The sequence below is a fragment of the Pseudonaja textilis genome, chromosome 2, assembly GCF_049901715.1.
Source record: "Pseudonaja textilis isolate UNSWEBS1 chromosome 2, rPseTex1.2, whole genome shotgun sequence".
NCBI classification, from domain to species: Eukaryota; Metazoa; Chordata; class Lepidosauria; order Squamata; family Elapidae; genus Pseudonaja; species Pseudonaja textilis.
In genome coordinates, this window is record NC_141991.1 from 68,548,313 (window position 1) to 68,569,388 (window position 21,076).

A 21,076-nucleotide genomic window follows, 5' to 3' on the forward strand; every position below is an offset into this window, starting at 1 on the left:
GCTGCAATTTGGATACAGGAAAGCTTCAAGAAGTAGAAGTTAATACTATATAATAATATGAGATATTAGAAAGGTATGGAGTAGTGCTCTAAAGATTGTGACTTGAATTTTAATTTATTTGAAGCTTTGATTTGAACACATCTCTGGGGAAAAGAGAGAGAAAAGATATGCCTTAAATAAGTAAGACAGCAAACATTTAAAAGGCTTTCCACTTAAACCACATTTTTCTTCCAGATATGCAACAACCTATGAATGTGATGACTCAGAATTTTGCAACTTTGGGCCTCAACTCACCCCCCAGCATGATGCCTCTTCGACCCCCAGCAAACCCATTGATGGGCAGCCCTGTCCCCGTGGGGATGGGAATGCCTACTACAATGACTAGCACAATGGGGATGGCTTCCATAGGAGGCCCCAACCCTATGATGAACCAGGGCATGATGGGAATGAATGTGAACATGGCAATGCCAACTGTTGGAATGGGTTTGTCGGGTACAATGGGCATGGGAGTTCCTAATATAGCTGTGGCATCCTCTATGACTCCCGGAACTGTGCAACCTAAGCAAGATGCCTTTGCCAACTTTGCCAATTTTAGCAAATAAAGATTATAAACCAATCAGATCGAATGAAGGATTTTAGCTGCACAAATAAAGCTGGGATGAGGGTGGAAAATGCTGATCAAATGCTTTTTTTTTCCCTTCTTTTTATTGCTTATTTTAAAGGAATCCACATACGAATCCAAAGGTCATTTTTTTTGAACTCTAAAACTACTTTTGTTCAAGTTTTGGAATTGAATGTTCTTCCAGTGAATTGACACTGCAATGTCTAGGCCATGTTTTATAATGGGACAATTCAAAGCTTTTCTGGTAGCAGCAACAGTTTTAACTTTGAAACTTATGGGAAGAATGGAATTTGGGGGTAAATACGTGTGAAACTAATTTTATACTTGATTTCTTTTTCCCCCATTGGAATCTGTTTTATCTTAATTGGATCCATTCCTTTTCCTACCACTGAGTCAAATTTGAAGTCAAAGTATGCTGATCAATTTTTTATAAGAATATATATATATATATATTTTTGTCCAAAAATGGCTTACATATGTGATTATGGCTAATTCAAAGAGACCTGGAATGTATATATACTTTTGCTACTCTTCCAGCAATGCTGCTGTACTATCCAAATTTTTATTATCGACCTCGTCAAGCAATTTGCCTACGAATAAAGCTGGGGCAGGAAGGGATGTTCCTTCCAGGTTCTGCTATATAATATTCAACGCAGGACTGGTGGAAACATTCTCCAGAACTGCTACATGGTTTCCTTTTGGAGAACTTTTTATGTATAATTTGGAATTCTTTTAAAATTGTTTTCTGCAGTTCTGCATCAGTGGCCAGTGGCATATTACCTAGCATTCTCTGGGGTTATTGTTTACATCACAGATAGTCTAAAGGCAGCAATGTTTATTCATTCTTTCTTTCTTGCAACTTTACACACACACACACAAAAACTACAGGATGACTGTCTTTTAAGTTAATGGTAATCATCTTCAAACATTTTGTCAAGCCAATAGCATTAAATTTTAGATTTTATACAATTGTTGGCTTTGTTTTATGTAAATATGGCCTTAGCAATTGCAGAATCCAATAGAGTGGAGTTAAATATATATAAATATATATATATTATTATTATTAAAGGAAACCTGTAGCAGTCAGATTTTATGAATCAAATGAAAATAAAAGAAGTGAATGAATGAATGAAAGATTTTTTTTTCCTTTACCTGTTGAAAAGAAAGCCTCCATTTAGATTCACCCACATATCATGATTTTGGATCTGGCATGCAGAAGTCCAATTTATGTTTGCAAAGTCAGGGCTGCTACTAAAATAAGTACTATATTCTAGGTATTAAAACTTCATTGCTTCCCCCTTTCTTCTGTTGGTTACTTTATTTTTTTATTGTTCCTATCAAATTGATTAAAATTTATTTCCATTGTACTCATAATGTTCTGTTATGCATAACATTAAAGTGTTCATTAAAAGCACTGTTGGGGCTGTTCTTCCTTTCATTCCATTTGATGTTTATGAGAGCAGTTGGGGGGGTGGAATAAGGATCATTTGGGTAAAGTAATTTTTATAAATAATTTAAAAATGTTTAATGACTTCTGATCACCCACCTTTTCTATCTGACTCTACTGTTAAAAATTAAAAATGAAGCAGCCAAGATATCTTGACCCGCTCCAGCCTTGCTAATGCTCCATCTACAACATTTCTAATTAGGCAGAAATTCATGTACTTCAGCTAAGTGGTAATGAAAAGTGATTCATTTGCTGAATAAGAGATGAGAGTGAGTGTAATTAGCTGACTGCGGTTTTTAATCTTTCAACAATTCAGTGTGTTTAAATTAGTTTCATAAAATAGGAGCTTTCAAGTGTTGTTACATCAAAGTAATCAAGACAAGCTTTACTGGCTGAGCAGGACAGATCTTCAGTTCCAATTTTGAAATCCTTGAACTTTTGGTGGGAATTGTCTTCACAACTTTGGCTTGTGACAGATGTTGAGAAGCAGAAAAAGAAAGAAAGCATGCAAATAGAACATGAATTGCAAGTGATGGCAGCAGATGGGTTCCACGGAGAAGTGGTCAAAAAGATTTTTTATCCAGTAGGATAATAAAAAAACCAGGTTGTCTCTTCAAACTAGAATGTTTTGCAAGAAACGTGGAACCAAGCTGAGTTGGACCTGAACTAGATTACTGCTTTTGAACACATGGTGAAAACCTGTCAAATATTTTTCTAGAAGTATTACTGTTTGATTGTATCCTGCTGTACCTTTTCTGTGGACACTGAGACACATAACAATACATTCAGAGCAGGTGGGAAGCATAAAAGCAGAACTATTGGCAGCTTTTCAAATCTAAGCCTCTTCAAACCTGGTCAGCAGGTACCAGACTTGGATATGATTCTGGAATATGTTTCTGCAAATATCCAAGAAAGGAAATGGAAAGCAAATATAGAAGCTGAGAATGTTTCCCTTTTGTATGATGATGTGAATATTTTTCATGCATGGTGGGATCCGGAATATCCTCCCCGTAGGCAGATTTAATTAATTATATTTTCACACACACACAGGCAATGTAATGATTCAAGTAATACAGCCCCCAAACAATGTTCTAAGAAAAAAGAAATTGGGTAGGAAGGGCAAGTGATGGCATGTATTTTGGGGGGCACTTGTTAGGCAATAAATCTATCCCTAAAGTCCATCTTCCATTCTGATGTCAGAAGACCCAAAATAGAGATTCTTTCCCAAGGATGCGTTGTGCACAAATTAATAAGGAACTTGACATTTCCAACACAGCTTTCATCGAAAAGTCCATGCTAACCACTGAAACAATATGAATCATTCTTTATGGAAAACAACCTATATTTTGCCATTTCACACAATAGCAAATGAATAAATGAAAGATTTGTTGGTAATATGGTAATGCAACATATTCTAACAGAAACGATGTTTAAAACTACTAAATGAGTATGGATGGCAGCATCTGTTTTATCTTGATCCATCAGCAAAGAACCACCTAACATTTTCTATGGAAAGAAGGACCAAAAAGGACAGATTTATCAATAAACAGCTTGTATAATGTGAGCAATCATCAGTAATAGTAATAAATGCTTAAATCCTCTTTCTCTCCCCCACCCCTTTCTCAGGGTTTAGGTTTCTAGAGATTGCAGGAAATTGAAACTGTTTGGCTATGCATTCAGTCCGAAGAACAATAATAATGATCCCAAATGGTAATTATGAAAGCCTTTTATGAAAGCAGATAATTATATATAGCCAGCAGCACCATCACAAATATTGGTAGACTTGGGGATCTCAACATCTGTATTCTTCCCTAGTAAGGAAAAGATTGGCTAGAACTGAGCATGTTAGGTAACAATAGAAAACTCAACTGACTCAGGATTGACCATAATGGGAGGAGAAATAACACTGAGTATTTTGGAAAAGAGTAACAAAAACAGCAACATTTTTTTAACAGGAGCCTTACCTGCTGCATATTCTGTTACATGTTACCTTGTAAATGAGTGTTTGTCTATGGCTTGGTTCTGGTATAATATTTTAATATATTCTTTAGAACTGCAAAATGAGATCTTTTTTAAAAGTTTACAAGTAATTTGATCAAAAATAGAAATAATGATCCACAATATAAATCTGATCCCCAACAATTCTGGGGGAAACGATTGCTTTTCATGTTTTCTCAGCATAGCAAAGATATCCCTGAGTTCTGTCAAGAATGGAACATTTACTTTTCATACAGGAAAAAAAGACAATCACGCAAAAGTTTGATTGGGGAAAGTCAGCCAATTACACATTTAATACAGAGTACAAGAGCCTGTCGTGTAATCTTTGCAGAAAGATTGGCCTAGCATGCATTCTTCAAAGCCCCTTAGGTCACACTTATGTCTTGTGATTCCAAAGGAAATAAATAATTACATCAACATCCTACCTATTTGGGATGGGACTGAGTATTAAAAGTCAGGAGAACTTGGCCATTTTCTTGAGATTTGAAGCCATGTCAAGTGAAAATCAGTGATGTTGCACGTGCCAGTCAATTAGAAATTTAGTTATGAAAGTGGAACTGCCCTTCTAATGTTTGTGGATTTTCACAAGAAAAGAGCCAGGCAATTTATACCAGTATTTCTCAACCATGGCAACTTTTAAGGTATATGGTGTTCAATTCTTCAGCATGCTGGCTGGGGATTTCTGGAAGCTGAAATTAACGCATCTTAAAGCCACCAAAGTTGAGAAACCCTGATTTACAACATGTTATTATGAAAAAGCAATTTAAACTGCAGATGGGATGGGATTTGAGATCAAGAAAACAGTTGATGTTCCGGACACTCTAGGACATGACATTGTCTATATAGAAGTTCCTCTTCTATTTCTTTCTTTGGAGATAATCAGAGAATGAAGCTCAACAATTGTACTTGGTTATTCATATTGTAATATTTCTTGTGATGTTTCTCACAATTTAAGCACTTGTTATACTCAGTGGTTACATTCCCAGCAAACAACAAATTCTGTCATCTCTAACAAGTGCCAAATATGTTCATGTGTCTTTAATGGAGTTGTGGCTGTTACCACAATAATGATCAAGTGCAACTACTTTATTTGATTATTTAAAGAGTTCTGACAAGGTAGTATGACATGAAACAGAACGCTGTGTCTTACTTAAAACCCATTACAAATAGAACTAGGTTGCAATTAAAATTGCTCAGAGTTGATGCTGCTAAGTATAAAAATGGAGCAAACTGTTTCAGAGAAAGGATTTTTACCTTGCCTCTAACACAAAACAATACTGGCCTAACATCTCATTTCTAATTAATTACAAATTGTTATTTAGACTCACATCTAGCAATTTAGACATCATTCCTCTTTCCTGAAACTGTCAGAACCCACATCATCTCTTCATGATAGTTTGCAGTGAAACGTGCACCCAAGATACACCTTACTTCCGCAAAGGGCTAGGAATTAAACATAGCCTTAGGCAAATCCCTGGGAAATAATACATAGGTAAATTATTTTTTTGTGGGATGCATTTTCTGAAACTACTTCTTAAAGAGGAAATGTGCACCCAACTGGTTGTCAAGAGGCTTCAGCAGCTTCTTTGCCAGATGCATCTAGTGATTGATTTTTAAGAAGAGTGATTGAAACAATACTAGACCTTTTCAACAGAGCCTTAAATAATATTGGTCTAGAAAACCATTTCCGTGCTAGAGGCTGCTTCCTTGTAGAGCCCTCCTGAGATTTCTGCTCCTCCACCCAACTAGACTGAACCATGGAGGACATGCTCTGTTATTCTCAAAAGTGGTGCAAACTCCCTCTGGAAGGATTGGCCTACTGTAAGTTCCTTTAACTTTTTTTTTTAATGAACTTCTTAAGTAGTACAAGTTGCCAGTGGCTTCTTTCTTCTATTGCAAGCTTTGATGGGTAATCTCTGAGAAGACTCCATTCCACCTCTGACCTCAGGCAAGAAATATACCGTTCAACCATTTCACAGTGCTGAGTTCTACTTGTATATACAATTGTACAAGAAAAAAAGGTGAACACTTGGTAACATTTCATTCAATGTGCTAAACATTTCTTTTAGAAATCCCAAGAGTGTTATGGTCCAAATGGTTATAAAAAAGACAAAAAATTACAAGGTAGCATAAGGTTCTAGTTTAGTAATTAACCAGCTCTTTTAATAGATCCTCAATTACTTTGTTCCATAATAAAGTAGTTTGAATAGAGCACACACACACATATATATGCATGCATGGAAAGATATACAAACATTTTAAGATAAAGCTACATTCGACATCTGGGAACCTCTGAACAGCTGGCTACCTAATGAATATGCATCTGCTTAAGAGGCTGTAGTCCATTAATAAACCAATAGATATAAAGCAGAAACCATCTTCGTCAGCTTCAAATGAGATTGGATGCAATGTGCTGTGAAGTGTCATTGTCACATTGAATTGGGCTGCTGAGGTTAACAACCAACTCTTCGACGCCTACGCCTTTGTGCTTGCAAACAAAGCTCCATTTCCCCTCCATTGCAAAGCAGGGGAAGTAAAGACGAGATCATTTGTTTTACTTTTTTACATTTTAAAATGTTCAGCTGTGTGATGGGGTACCAGATTCCTTTCCAGTGGAGATTTTCCCTCATCCTTTGCATTACTAAAAACTGGTCCTGCGTTTTGGAGGGGAAAAACAGCAGCTAACTTTAGTAGTGCAAATCAATTAAATAACTCTTAGCATTCTACTGTGCAAATAAATCCATTGCTCAATTGATACCTGATCTAGAAATCCAGCTTTCAATTTGGAGGGCTAATCTTGGGAACAGCATATTTGCAGAGGCAACCAAATGCGCTTTTATTCTGATTTTCTTCCAAAGTGCATATATACTATTTGTTCTCATAAAAGAGGCTCTGGTGCCAGCATCTCTTCACTATGCCATGAGCAGTATCTATGGTGGGTGCAAACCTCTCGCTTGCTCCCTGTGAGTGTAGGTGTGTAGGTGCTTCTTTTCCTAACTTCAAACCAATAAGGGTTCACATAGACTGAAGAAGACGCTGTCCATTCAATTGTGTCTAGTTCTTGGTGAGTCTATTGGACCAGCTCTCTTCCCATTTTCTGATCTTGTACCATTTCCTTCAACTGTTTTATGCTCTGTGTGGCATCAGGTTTGATGGAGTCTAGCCACCGGGGTTTTTGGCAGCCTCATTTCCTTTCACCACTGACCATTCCAAGCATAACTGCTTTTTCCAGTGAGTTTGATTGCATGACAGTAATGCAGCATTTTGTGATTTTGCCTTCCAGCGATATGTCTGGTTTTATATGTTCCACTACTTGCTTGTTTATCGTCTTTGCTGTCCAAGGAATGTGCCGGAACCTTCTGCAACACCACAGCTCAAATGAGTCAATTTTCCTCCTGTTATTTTGATGGTCCAACTTTCGCAACCATAGGTAGCTACGGAAAACACAATAGTACAGTTTAATTCCCAGGCTGATGCTTTTCCATACTCAAATCATATTTATCATTGCTGTGTGATCTAGTGTGATTTGATGCTGTATTTCTGCACTGCAGATAGAGACTAAATTATTGCTTTGATCAATCTGCAATCATAGGAAAATGAATTCTTGCAGGCATTCGATTTCTTTACCATGTTTTCACCATCAATCCTATTTTGACATTTCCATTCCTCACAGTGGTCATGAGATTGTCTTTTTGATGTTCAGCAGGAGGACAAATTTCTTCACTTCTTTAATCCTTTTGATCAGACTTTTCAGATCTCTTTTTTCAGTTTTGGGGAGGTGAATTGTGTTGTCAGCTATGAAAGATTGTCAACATTCCTTCCTCCAATCTTTACTCAACTTTCAGCACAGCCCCAAACAAACATATATTTTAGCTTTCTGATGTTTTTCACATAGACAGACAGTAATCAACTTGCTTCAAGTTTGATTTTCTGGCTTTACTTTCTGGCTACAGTATAAAGGCATTTTTTAATAATAAGGTTGCCAAAGATCCAGCCAAGAAAATAAAAGAAAAAACACTTTAGAACTAGGTTGCATCAAGGAGAACCATCTCAAGATGGTGACCAAGGCAGATGCATAATCACGCCGCTGGGAGCCCAAAGGAGAGAAAAGTACCAGTAACTAAATTCAGAGACAGGAGACTTCTGTAAAGCCTTTGATTCAGTGGTACATGACAAACTACTCCTAAAGCTAAAATCTTATGGTATCTCTGGACACCTGCATAACTGGATAGAAGCATTCCTGTCAAACAGACAACAAATGGTCAAAATTGGGAGCATCCTATCAAATTCTGTACCTGTCAACAGTGGTGTCCCCCAAGGCAGTGTTCTAGGACCAACTCTTTTCATACTCTACATAAATGACCTCTGTGATCATATCAAGAGCAATTGCGTTCTCTTCGCTGATGATGTAAAGCTATTCAACACCACAGACAATACTGCTACCCTTCAAAAAGACCTTGACTATGTATCAGAATGGTCAAACAAATGGCAACTTCAAATCTCAACAAACAAATCCTCTGTCTTACATATTGGCAAAAGAAATCAGAAAATAAAATACAGGCTGAATAGTCAAGACCTTGTTGATGATCCAAACTCTGTCAAGGATCTTGGAGTACTCATCTCTAATGACATAAGTGCTAGAGCCCACTGTAACTACATAACCAAAAAGGCATTAAGAGTTGTTATCCTAATCTTACATAGCTTTTTCTCTGGTAATATTACACTAATAACTAGAGCATACAAAACATTTGCTAAACCAATACTCGCATACAGCTCATCAGTCTGGAACCCACATTATGTATCTGATATTAACACAGTTGAGAAAGTCCAGAAATATTTCACAAGAAGATTTCTCCACTCCTCTACTCGTTGCAGAATACCTTTTGCCACCAGACTTGAAATTCTAGACCTAGAAAACCTGCACCTACACCACCTTCGGTCCGATCTAAGTATAGTATATAAAACCATACATTGCAATGACTTACCTGTCAATGAATACTTCAGCTTCAACCATAACAACACTAGAGCAAACAATAGATACAAACTCAAGGTTAACCACACCAAACTTGATTGCAGGAAATACGACTTCAGCAACGGAGTGGTCAATATCTGGAATAGTCTACCTGATTCTGTGGTTTCTTCCCCAAACCCCAAAAACTTTAACCTTAGACTGTCTACTATTGACCTCACCCCTTTCCTAAGAGGTCTGTAGGGGGCGTGCATAAGCGCACCAATGTGCCTACTGTCCCTGTCCTATTGTTTCTTTTATTTTTTTATTTTTCTTATATATACCCATGTATTCATAAGTATGTTTTTACTTATACCTATTATCTTGTAAGCAACTAACCAACCAAATAAAATAAAATAAGGTCACTCTCTAACATTTGCCAGGGTACTGTCTAAACTGAGTTCTTAGAGCAGATTGAACTAAAGGTGTAGAAAAGTCACTGCTAAAGTAATTCCTCCCTCCCTCCATATTCTCCAGACTCCATATTCCTCCCCCCCTCCATATCCTTTGGGACCATCCTATTCAGACTAGAACAGTCCAAGATCCTTCCTCTTCTGGAAGATTTATTTTTAGAATATTGGTCAGTTTCCAAAACACCCATCTGGAAATTAACAGCTGAAAATAGTAGCAAATTCTAGCACAATTTTTAATGGTAATTTGAGGTTGAGTAGGAGAGAAGGAAAAAAAATCTAGAGCGATAGCTTATTGATGACAGGAACTCACATCAGCAGAATGGGACAAGGCTAAACTTCGACAATGCAAATTATTGTCTCTTTCTGGAAATAAATTGTTTATGTTAAATTTACGATATTTCTCTTCTTATTCATCTTTGATGAAATATTGGGGTATGACGGGGTGGGATTCAAATTTTTTAACAACCGGTTCTGTAGGTGTGACTAAGTTGGTGGGCATGGCTTGGTGGTCATGTTATTGGCTGGGCGTGGCCAACTCAATATCACTCACATCGAAGCACACATCTCCTCGCCTAGCCTCTCATGACTGTAGAGTTGCTGCAACAGTCGGTAAATGTGAAAAATGGTCATAAGTCACTTTTTTCAGTGCCATTGTAACTTTGAATGGTCACTCCACACAAGCAAAGTACCAGCAAAGGAGAGGAAAAAAACTCCAGAGAAGTTCCTGAAAAAGGAAGTCTAGTCCTGCCAAGAATGTAATAAGGTTTAACGGAGAGGCAGTTTCTATAAGCAACACCAGAATGTTTCCTTCCTGCCTTCCTTACAGGATTAGGCCAGTAATTTCTTCTAACAACTGGTTCTCTGAACTGCTTAGAATGTTAACAGCCAGTTCTAGCAAATAGGTGCGAACTGGTAAAATCCCACCCCTGGGGTATGAGCATTGTGTGTGTGTGTGTATGTATGTACACATACAAGTGAGAAAATCAACCAGACAAAGAAGGCTGGAATTGATTGTTTATCAATTAATTATCTTGAATATCATTTTTTCTTCAGTTTGGTTTAGATGGGAAGGTTACAATCAGCATAACATTGCAGCTGATACTGTTCTAACATTTGTCTCCAGGAAACCAGTGGCAAACAAAATCAGAAAATAAAATACAGGCTGAATAGTCAAGACCTTGTGGATGATCCAAACTCTGTCAAGGACCTTGGAGTACTCATCTCTAATGATCTAAGTGCTAGAGCTCACTGTAACTACATAGCCAAAAAGGCATTAAGAGTTGTTAATCTAATCTTACGTAGCTTTTTCTCTGGTAATATTGCACTACTAACTAGAGCATACAAAACATTTGCTAAACCAATACTTGAATACAGCTCATCAGTCTGGAACCCACATTATGTATCTGATATACATAATATATTTGATATACATAATATACACAGTTAAGAAAGTCCAGAAATATTTCACAAGGAGAGTTCTCCACTCCTCTATTCATTGCAGAATACCTTATGCCACCAGACTTGAAATTCTAGACCTAGAAAATCTAGAACTACGCCGCCTTCGGTCCGATCTAAGTATAGTATATAAAATCATACATTGCAATGTCCTACCTGTCAATGAATACTTCAGCTTCAACCATAACAACACTAGAGCAAACAATAGATACAAACTCAAGGTTAATTGCACCAAACTTGATTGCAGGAATTACGACTTCAGCAACAGAGTGGTCAATATCTGGAATACTCTATCTGATTCTGTGGTTTTTTCTCCAAACCCCAAAAACTTTAACCTTAGTCTGTCTACTATTGACCTCACCCCTTTCCTAAGAGGTCTGTAGGGGGCGTGCATAAGCGCACCAACGTGCCTACCGTCCCTGTCCTATTGTTTCTTTTATATATTTTTTTCTTATATGTATCCATGTATTCATAACTATGTTTTTACTTATACCTATTATCTTGTAAGCAATTGACGAATAAAAATAAATAAAAAAATATATAAAAAATACCAAAAGAAGTCCTTCAATTGAGCACTTAAATGAGATAATTGCTGTGTGCTTTCCCAGGGCTTAAATAGAGCCTTTTTATGCTACGCTGACTCAATGTTCCACAAAAGAGAAAAATGTATGCCTACTTTGTACCAACTTACCCAAATATTGGTCTAACATACCCATCTCATAACTAAAATAATCTAGTTACTGGCTACTTTCAAGCCTCCCCTTTACCAAAAACTCCAGATCAACTTTCCCTTACCTGGTGACCTGTGGATATATGTGTGTGAAAACTTACAATAATGCAACAATAGGAACTATCCAACCTCTTTATCCAGAACTTTTCTAATTCTGCACCCATTACACACATGGCCACTCAAGTGGACAAGACCCTGAATGCAGAAGTGGAAATTCAGTTTCTTGATTTCCCCACTATAATTGGTTTATTAATGACAGCATCTTAATGATCTGTTTAAAATAAATAAACCATTCTCACCATTTCAAAGGTTTTTTGTGAGGCTCAGCTGATATTAAAATAGCACCAACCTTATGTGCTTTTTCAGCAAGTGACCTAATTAGTTAATAAAGTAATTGAATATTAAAAAGGATGTTGCAAGTGATTAAAATTTAAGAGCCTTCAGAACATTATTAAAGCTATAAATCATACATCACTGTTTTAATTTGCATAGCTATGGAATTACTAATGGTCCCATGTGAATATGGTACTTGGCAATTAGTCTTTTATTCAAAATGTTGGCAATGCCAGGATAGTTTACCAAAATTGTCTCTTCTGCGTATGTTTTTGGGCTAATTTCTGGTTTGAATGTACACCGGGGGGAGAGAGGGAAGTTTATTTTTTAGGGATTCAGCTCTTCAAATGGCAAAGGCACATTATGTTCCTTTATGTGCCTGGACAAGGTATCTCAAATGACTCTAACATTTCTCTGAATCCCCTTGACATTGATTAATTCACAGCCACAGCTGTGAATAAGGACACAATCTCTGCTACGCTTTCATTTTGCTTAGGATGTGTCACTGGATTTCCCAAGACAGCCCTTGAAAGTCTGTGTCGGTGAAGTACAAGCAAGGTAGCCCACAGAGTTGCCAACAACTTTGTTTCATGCCATTCATTGCAACTGGAGGCCTATTGTCCTTAATGAAACTGAAGCTCACAATGTAGGGAAATCTACTTCAAGCTCTGTGGTTTCCTGCCTGCTCTTTCCAGGATCATTTCAAGGCTAGATGTGTGCATATTGTTTGTGACCTCTGTGTATTTCCAATGTAGTATACTGTTCCAGTAAGTTGCTACGGGTGTCTGAGGCATCCCCTTTTATATCTGTGTTTATCGGTTATCTGTAGATTTCACCTTTTCTCCAGGAGCTCAAGGTGACACGGATGGCACTCCCTCCTTCAATTTTTTCTCCTCCTCCCCTCCTCCTCCTCCTCCTCCTCCTCAACAGAGAGACTGAGCTGTGAAACAATGCCTGCCATCCGGCTTATGCATTGCAGCCTCCAAAGGCAATACGCATCCCCCTCAGAGGGATGTAGCCAGCCGGTATAACAGAAGTCCAAGGATCGTATGCTGTGTTTGGACACGCACATACACAATGCACCCTGACCCTCTTTGTGCAATTAGATACTGTTTCTACAGGAGAGCCCCCTGCTGCACTGAGATCTGTTCCCTTTTGAAGAACAGCCTATGTGCACTTGATTTCAAACCATCATTCCATGGCTTTGTGGAACAATACATCCTTGTTTTGTTATTTTATGGACCTATTAATCGGGCAAAGTGTTACCCAAAATGTCATTCTCTAGCCTGAATGCTGAATGGGGGGATGTGGAAGGTGGGGAATGTCTTCTCATCTCTAATCGGTGCTTAATTGCTCGCTCCTCCTGTGGGATGACTCTCGCTTGCACACCCATCTTCTACTCTCCTTCTGAATCTCGGGAGGTGAAAAAGCGGTTGCGCTCCAGGCACTCTGCATCATAGCATAAACTTGAAGCGCTGAAAGCCGAACAATGATTCCTTTTATGTGCCCTCCTATTCCCAATGTGATATTGAGCAGCTATTTTGGTTTTGCACAGTTGGTGGGTTTCATTTTGAAGAGCTTACAAGGCCAGAAGCTACAGGCAGTTGCCTTCTCCTTGAGATGCCTGCCTTCCTTCGGCTGGTTTGATGAAAGCCAATTCCTTCTTGTTCATTAGCTGATGATGGTGGCAGACAAAGGCAAAGCCAAGAGTCAGAGGAGCTGCTAGAAAATGATTCATACCGGTACTCCTCGGTGCACTGAAGCTCTACAATCCCTAGCTTAAGGCTGAGGTTTTAATTAGACAGCAGCCTAAGAGAAGAAGGAGACGCTGAGAACCTCTAACCCAGGGAAAAAATGACAAGCTCCCTACTCCCTTTGAAATAAATTAATTCCCACGGTCTTACACTGTAAGGAAGTCATTTACCAAGGTGGGAGGACTGAACTTGCCCACCTCTGAATCGGATAAGAGCCATCACAACAGCCAAGGAGTTCAGTACAACAGAAGTTGCCAGGTCCTATTGATATCAATCCAAATTCAGCACCTTTTTCGTTTCCAAAGAGTAATAAAATCTTGGTTGGCTTATTGATAGGGGGTTGTTTTTTTTTACTTTATTTACAGAGGGGAGACCTATCCAATGGCAAAGGGAATGCCGTTTCCATTACTCCCCTACCTCATCCACTCCTGCATCTTCCACTCATCTCATTAGGAGGGTGATTTATCCTGGGGACAGACTTAATATCACCCATCCCAATGACACAATTAGAAGAGTGGCAAAAATGACTTGTTTGACTGGAGAAAGGATAACAGCTATATCTATTAATGATTGGAAACCCCTTATGGACTTTTTGCTGAAAAAAGAAAAACTTGTGATATATGGGTTTAATTATTAGAAAGGGTAGCTTATGGAAAGAAAAAGCTATGCTGTACCTATGGGGGGTGTTAAAATATAAATGTAACTGCTCTTAAAAGGACCACTTCTTATAACTCTTTCTTTCTTTCTTTCTTTCTTTCTTTCTTTCTTTCTTTCTTTCTTTCTTTCTTTCTTTCTTTCTTTCTTTCTTTCTCTTTCCCTTTCCTTCCTGCCTTTTTTTTCTTTCACCTTTTCATATACTTACGATTTTTTATTTTTCTCTTTCAAAACCTATACTTTGTATTTCTTCTTTTAAAATTATTTAATAAAATTTTATATGTTATAATACATATATCTATCTCTGTCTATCATATCTCTACCATCCCTCTCTGTCTCTATCATCTAGCTATCATCTAGCTATATTATCTAGCATCCCTCTATATCTAGCATCCCTTTATCTCTCTATCTCTCTATCATCTCTCTATCATTTAGCTGTATCATCTAGCTATATCATCTAGCTATCATCCTCATTTATTAATACCACAAACCTCGCATGTTAGGCTATTTTTGCACAAATGTCACAAGTACCAGGAGACACAAAGTTGGCCAAAATATTGGAACTTTGATGGGATAGTTTCTTGGCAAATACAGACTAATTTTCCTTAGGAATTTTAAACCTGTGATCATATTAAAACCATTTGCTAAATATAAGCAACAATATTTAGTTGTATCTATACTAAAAAAAAGGAAAAGAAACATTGAATAATATACTAAACATATCTTCTATAGCAGCTACATCTAAGAGGAAGAAGAGGAGGAGGAGGAGGAGGGGGGAGGAGGAGGAGGAGGAGGAGGAGGAGGAGGAGGAGGAGGAGGAGGAGGAGGAGGAGGAGGAGGAGGAGGGGGAGGGGGAGGAAGCAAAGGCACAAGTAAACAAATGCTAACTAAAACTAAGGAAAATCAAATTTTCCTCTAGGGTTTTCAAGTAGGATCAGCCAGCTTGCAGCATAGGTTCCACAGATGGTATAAAAATGTGGAGTGAATTAAAGTAGCTGAGGGTGCTAGGTTAGGGTGCCATGACCCTCCCATGTTCGGATAACAGCAACCCATGAAAGTCAGACTAATCACAATATCTACTTCTAAGCTAACATACGCATATTTTAGGCAAATCAGTGTTTTCTCTAGTGCTGAATAGATACATTTTCCTCCACTGAATTTGTTTCTCTCTGGATTTTTTTACTTTGATGAAAGAGAATTTAACCATAGAAATTCTATCAAAGGAAAAGAGCTTCACGGTAGGCAGAACATGCTTTTCTTGCAGTGATTTGCTACAAGGTTGTCAAGTGGCATAACTGGTCTTTCATTGCATTCACACTTCTCTGGAAATCAGCAGTCCCCTTGATTTCCCATGCTTTTCTTTTTTTTTAATTCAACCCTAAGACTGCTCAGTTTTCAACAGCAGGGCTACCTAGGGGAACTCCTGTCCTTGAGAAATTTGGAAATTTGGGGGATTTCTCCTTCCCCTCAAAGGTTGTCTACTCCTTTCTATGCCTGCCGGTTTGGCAGAGAATTACTGAAGGGCCTGAGTGTCCAGCTCTAATTCTAATTAGTCTGGTATTTGAACTGAGCTATCTTCTCAGTTGCAATGCATGGCTGTGAAAGTTGGACCATAAGAAAGGCTGAGCGCCAAAGAATTGAGGCCTTTGAACTATGGTGCTGGAGAAGACTCCTGAGAGTCCCTTGGACTGTAAGGCGATCAAACCGGTCAATCCTAGAGGAGATCAATCCTGACTGCTCTTTAGAAGGCCAGATCCTGAAGAAGAAACTCAAATACTTTGGCCACCTAATGAGAAGGAAGAGCCTAAAGCTGGGTACGGTTGAGGGCAAAAGAAGAAGGGGACGACAGAGAATGAGGTGGCTGGATGGAGTCACTGAATCAGTAGGCGTGAGCCAGTGGTGGGATTCAATTTTTTTTACTACCGGTTCTGTGGGCATGGCTTGGTGGGTGTGGTATTTGCCGGCTCTCCGAAATACTCAAAATTTCTGCCACCCGGTTCTCCAGAACTGGTCAGAACCTGCTGAATAACCACCTCTGGCATGAGCTGAAATGGAGTCCAGAAGACGGTAGAGGACAGGAAGGCTTGGAGGAACATTGTCAATGCGGTTGCGATGGATCGCACACAACTTCACAACTAACAACAACAATTTCCATTTCCTCCTCCTCCTCCTCCTCCTCCTCCTCCTCCTCCTCCTCCTCCTCCTCCTCCTCCTCCTCCCTTAAACAAGCTGAGGGATGACTGGGGAGACAGCAGCAGCATTTAAAACTTCTTCTTGCCATAATTTTGAAGGGATAAGAAGTTCGGAGTTTGAGTCATGTCTCTCCTACATTTCCTCCCAATTGGTTTACAGCTGAATAGTAGATGGGATAAACACTAAAAGAAATTTAGGATGATGACTTTGTGCTATCCATATACTCCTTCCTATCCAGGCCATTTTAAACTGTCTTCCTTCTATGGATAGTAGCACCTATGGGAAGGGATAAGATATTTAAATTTCTGAAATGGGACAGAACAATTGTTACTTCTGTCCTCCCAGTCCAATATCTGGGATCTGTATCATTGCCCATAAGCAAAAAAGAAATATGCTGAGACGTCACTTGTAGGTCTCACATTTTTAGCTCTACACTTATTTCACCAGGATATAGACTGTCTTATATAACAGCCAGAGGCACTAGAGTGACAATGTTGTAAGAAATATCCACCGGGTTCAGTTCCAAGCAGGGAGAAAGGCACTGGAGACAAAATGGAGGGTAGAGGCTGATTGGAAAGAAGGTCCATTTATTGATGAAGCAGAACCACGTGGATGGTTCTGGGCAGCTGACCACATGAAATTGAGAATGGGGTGGTTTTATACCTTCTCTTGGACTTTGCACTTGAACTTCCTGTTCCTGTGCAAGAACATGTATTCTATTGTAAGGGTTATGTAGGGGTCATAGCTGGCTTTGTAGATTATCTGAGATAAATTTTGTTGACGTTTGGACTGCTGATGCAATGGCAATTCCTATTGTAGCTCAGGGCTAATCCTACCTTTGTTGCATCTTGGGCTAGGATGTTTGCTTATGAATAGAGCTATCTACCTCTTTATCTTTTAAAAGCTGACATCTGTTGTGGGCTATTAAGGAAGGTGGATGCTGCTTTCCAGGAACATGTTTCTCCATTTCTCTCTTTAGGGAAATATAATATTCTGCCTTTGTAATATTTCCTAAAATATTTCATTCTTGTAGAAGAGTGGTGGGTGCTAACTTTCTACAACACTTTCTCATACTTAAGAGTTTGCTCGTAGCACACTCCCCACCATGAATTTATTTGGTTACAGCTAGTCCTCAGCTTACAACCACAATCAGGGCCAGAATTTCCATTGCCAAGCAAGGCAGTTGTTAAGTGAGTTGTGTCCGATTTTATGACTTTTTTTTGGCATGGTTTATTAAGTGAATCACTGCAATTGTTAAGTGACTCATGCAGTCATTAAGCAAATCTGACTTCCCCTCATTGAACCCAGCTGGGAAGCTTGCAAATGACCTCCAGGATGCTCCAACCATTGTAAATATAAGGCAGGATGCCTGGCAGCCAAATTTTGTCTCTGTGACCATGAAGATGCTGCAACAGTTGTAAGTCACTTTTTCCAGTGCTGATGTAACTTCGAATGGTTGCTAAACGAATGGCGGTAAGTCACAGACTACCAATATGAGCCACAGTAGCGCAGTAGTTAAGAGTGCAGTACTGCAGGCTACTTCTGCTGACTGCCGGCTGACTGCAATTTGGCAGTTCAAATCCCACCAGGCTCAAGGTTGACTCAGCCTTCCATCCTTCCGAGGTGGTGTTGGAAGAAATATCCTTCTGGGTTCAGTTCCAAGTGGGGAAAAAGACACTGGAAACATGGAGGCTGTTTGGAAGGTTTAATGGTGGACAGGAGGAACACATGGCCTGGAGTTCCAGAGTGAAAAGGAAGGATGATCACATACTTCAAGGTGAAGGAAGAGATCAAGAAAAAAGGGCTGAGATGCCGAGAGTGCCTGGGTTTTATAACCTTTGTTGGGATTTGAATTGAAGCTTATTTCTAATTGGTTGTCAGATTCCCATGGGGCCATTCAGGGGCAACTCTGTAGGCTGTCCTGAGTTCCAGGCTTGGTTGAGCCTTGCTGGATGACAATGCACTGAAAAGGGCTTTTGGCAATTGCTATAGCGTTACATGGAGATCTTTGTTATGTAAAGTATTCTGGCCCAGGCCTTAATGGCCCATTAACAAAGGTGGGGGTGAGTTTCTGCCTCTCTGGGGTAAGTTTCTGCTCTTGAGTTTCTATTCTTTTTAGGGGAAATATTCTGCCTTTTTAATATTTCCCAGGATACTTCATTTTCTAGGAGAGGTGTGGGTGCTAACTTCCCTCAGTGGGTAAACTAAAGACCCAGATTGTTGGGGGCAATAGGCTGATTCTGTAAACCGCTTAGAGCGGCCTGTAAAGCACTGTAAAGTGGTATATAAGTCTAAGTGCTTATTGCTTATATTAGCCATTAGTGGAACTTGCAAGGGGACAAAAAGAGCTACTTAAAATGTTGCACAAATATCACACACAACCAATTACAGTTGTGAGTTTATCTGGCAGGTGCAAATGCTTTGAGCAGCAGATCAACCTTTTTTCCCCTTGCTTCTGGAGGGGCATGAAACCCTCCCACCCTTCAATTTGCAAAGCCAGGCAGCAATAGAGGAAAAATCAGATTATAAGAACCGAAAGGGGGGGGGCGGGGGTCCAGGAGAAAAGAAATACACAAATATTCCCAACCGTGTGCCTTAAATCTAGCATTCTGCAGCTTTGTCTGAAATGTTTACACAAGATCCCTTCTAATTGGAAATTGCCCTAATTTACTTGAAAACAACGGACGCCCCTTTAGATCCCGTTAAAAAGATTTTCTCATGAAGCACTTCGGGCTGTTAAAAGGGCAAAAACCTTTCCCGGCTAAAAGCATTCAATGCTAATTCAGTTATATGTGTTTTTCAGCCACCTGCTCCAAAGGAAGCAGAGAAACCAGCATTCCCAAAAGGTTTGCACTTTCGATTTCGCCCGGACTTTTGGCAGGAGCAACAACCCGCATTAACTCACACTCAACTCTTTCCCTCCCCACTTCAGTCGTCTTCTAACTCGGCTGACTCCGAAGTTGGTGGACTCCAGCCTCTCCGGGGGAACGGAACACGAACTTGCTTTACCCTACCGCCATCTAATGGACACGCCGAGAAATTACAAGCAGGTTTGTCACGGAAACCGCTTGCAGACACGAACGTTGGAGAAGCCTTTTGTCCATCAGTTGTTCATTTTCTAGCCCAAAGAAAAATCTGTATCTATTTATTTTGTATCCTGCCTTTATTGTTTTTTTTTTTTTTTTACAAATAACTCAAGACAGCAAACATAACCAACACATCTTCCTCCTCCTATTTCCCCCTGTGAAGTGATCAGAGATACGCATTGAGACTAAGGCAGTTTTGGGTTACTGACCTCAGTTGACCACAGTGGCCACAGACTACATCACTGACTGCTTGACGTGGCTCCTGTGACTGGCCGCTGTGGCCGCTGGGTTTTCAAATGTGCAAGAAGACAGAACGAAGCAATTGTCTAGCTGGGAAAATCAAGCACGGGGTCCTCTGTTGTGAGATTCCCTTCCTCCTTTCAGCAACACTAATTTCGTAGCCTTTCTGTAGGTTAAAAATTTTAAAAAACTTCCCCTGCCTATAACCTGCCCTTCTTTAATGTGGCAGAAACAAGGAATCCTTTGTCTCAACTTGCTAGTTCATTCTTTCTGCAATTCTACTCTCTCTCACTCTCTCTCTCTCCTTTCATACATACCCACAGCCCCCCCCCCCTTTAAAAATGGAGAAATGTTTGCAAATGACTGAGATGCTGAACAAAAGCTCCAGCCCCTTTCCCAGCAATTCTACTCAACGGCTGAGCTTTGCTGTAGTTTCTATTCTACTACAAATTACTGTTTGTATTTTCCCTTTTTGTATTTTCCTGTTGTTGAGTGACTTGATTGCTTCATTTTCCTTTACTATTATAGGCACAGGTGGTCCTTGACTTACAAATCATTCATGTAGTGACCTTCGAAGTGAACAACGGCACTGAAAAGAAGAGTGACTTATAAGAGTTTTTCACACAACCCTGTTGCATGCAGCATCCCCAGGGTTACGTGATCAAAGTTCAGAAGCTTGGCAACTGGCATGTATTTATGATGGTTGCAGTGTCCCCAGGTTATGGGATCACCTTTTTTTCGACCTTCTGACAAGCAAAGTCAAAGGGGAAGCCAGATTCACTTAACAACCGTGTTACTAATCGAACAACTGCAATGATTCACTCAACAACTGTGGCAAGGAAGGTCATAGAATATCTTGCTGAGCAACAAAAATTTTGGGGCTTGATTGTGGCTGTAAGTTGAGGGCTACCTCTATGTTATTACAAATGCATTACTGTCTTCATGTCAGTAGAGAAAGTTAAGATTAAAAAATTAAGTATCGTTAAAAATGGTTCTGTTAAAAAAAATGACTCTGGCACAGCTTAGGATTATAGTCAGACATTTATTGCCTTGGAGACTGAACTCCAGGTACAGACGCTTAACATCCTCAAGCATTTTTTTTAAGACACATCATACATTGCAGGGGTTCAAGCAAAAACTCCT

General features: G+C 39.3%; 1 protein-coding gene across 1 annotated transcript in view; it reads left to right on the forward strand.

Moving 5' to 3' along the window:
• The window catches only part of CLINT1 (clathrin interactor 1), an 84,351-nt gene extending 82,315 nt beyond the window's left edge, over window positions 1-2,036 (forward strand). The window contains exon 12 of the mRNA XM_026696679.2: window positions 235-2,036. Within this exon, the coding sequence (XP_026552464.1) occupies window positions 235-602 (368 nt within the window). The 3' untranslated portion in view covers window positions 603-2,036. The remainder of the gene's footprint in view (window positions 1-234) is intronic.
• Window positions 2,037-21,076: the final 19,040 nt, after the last annotated feature.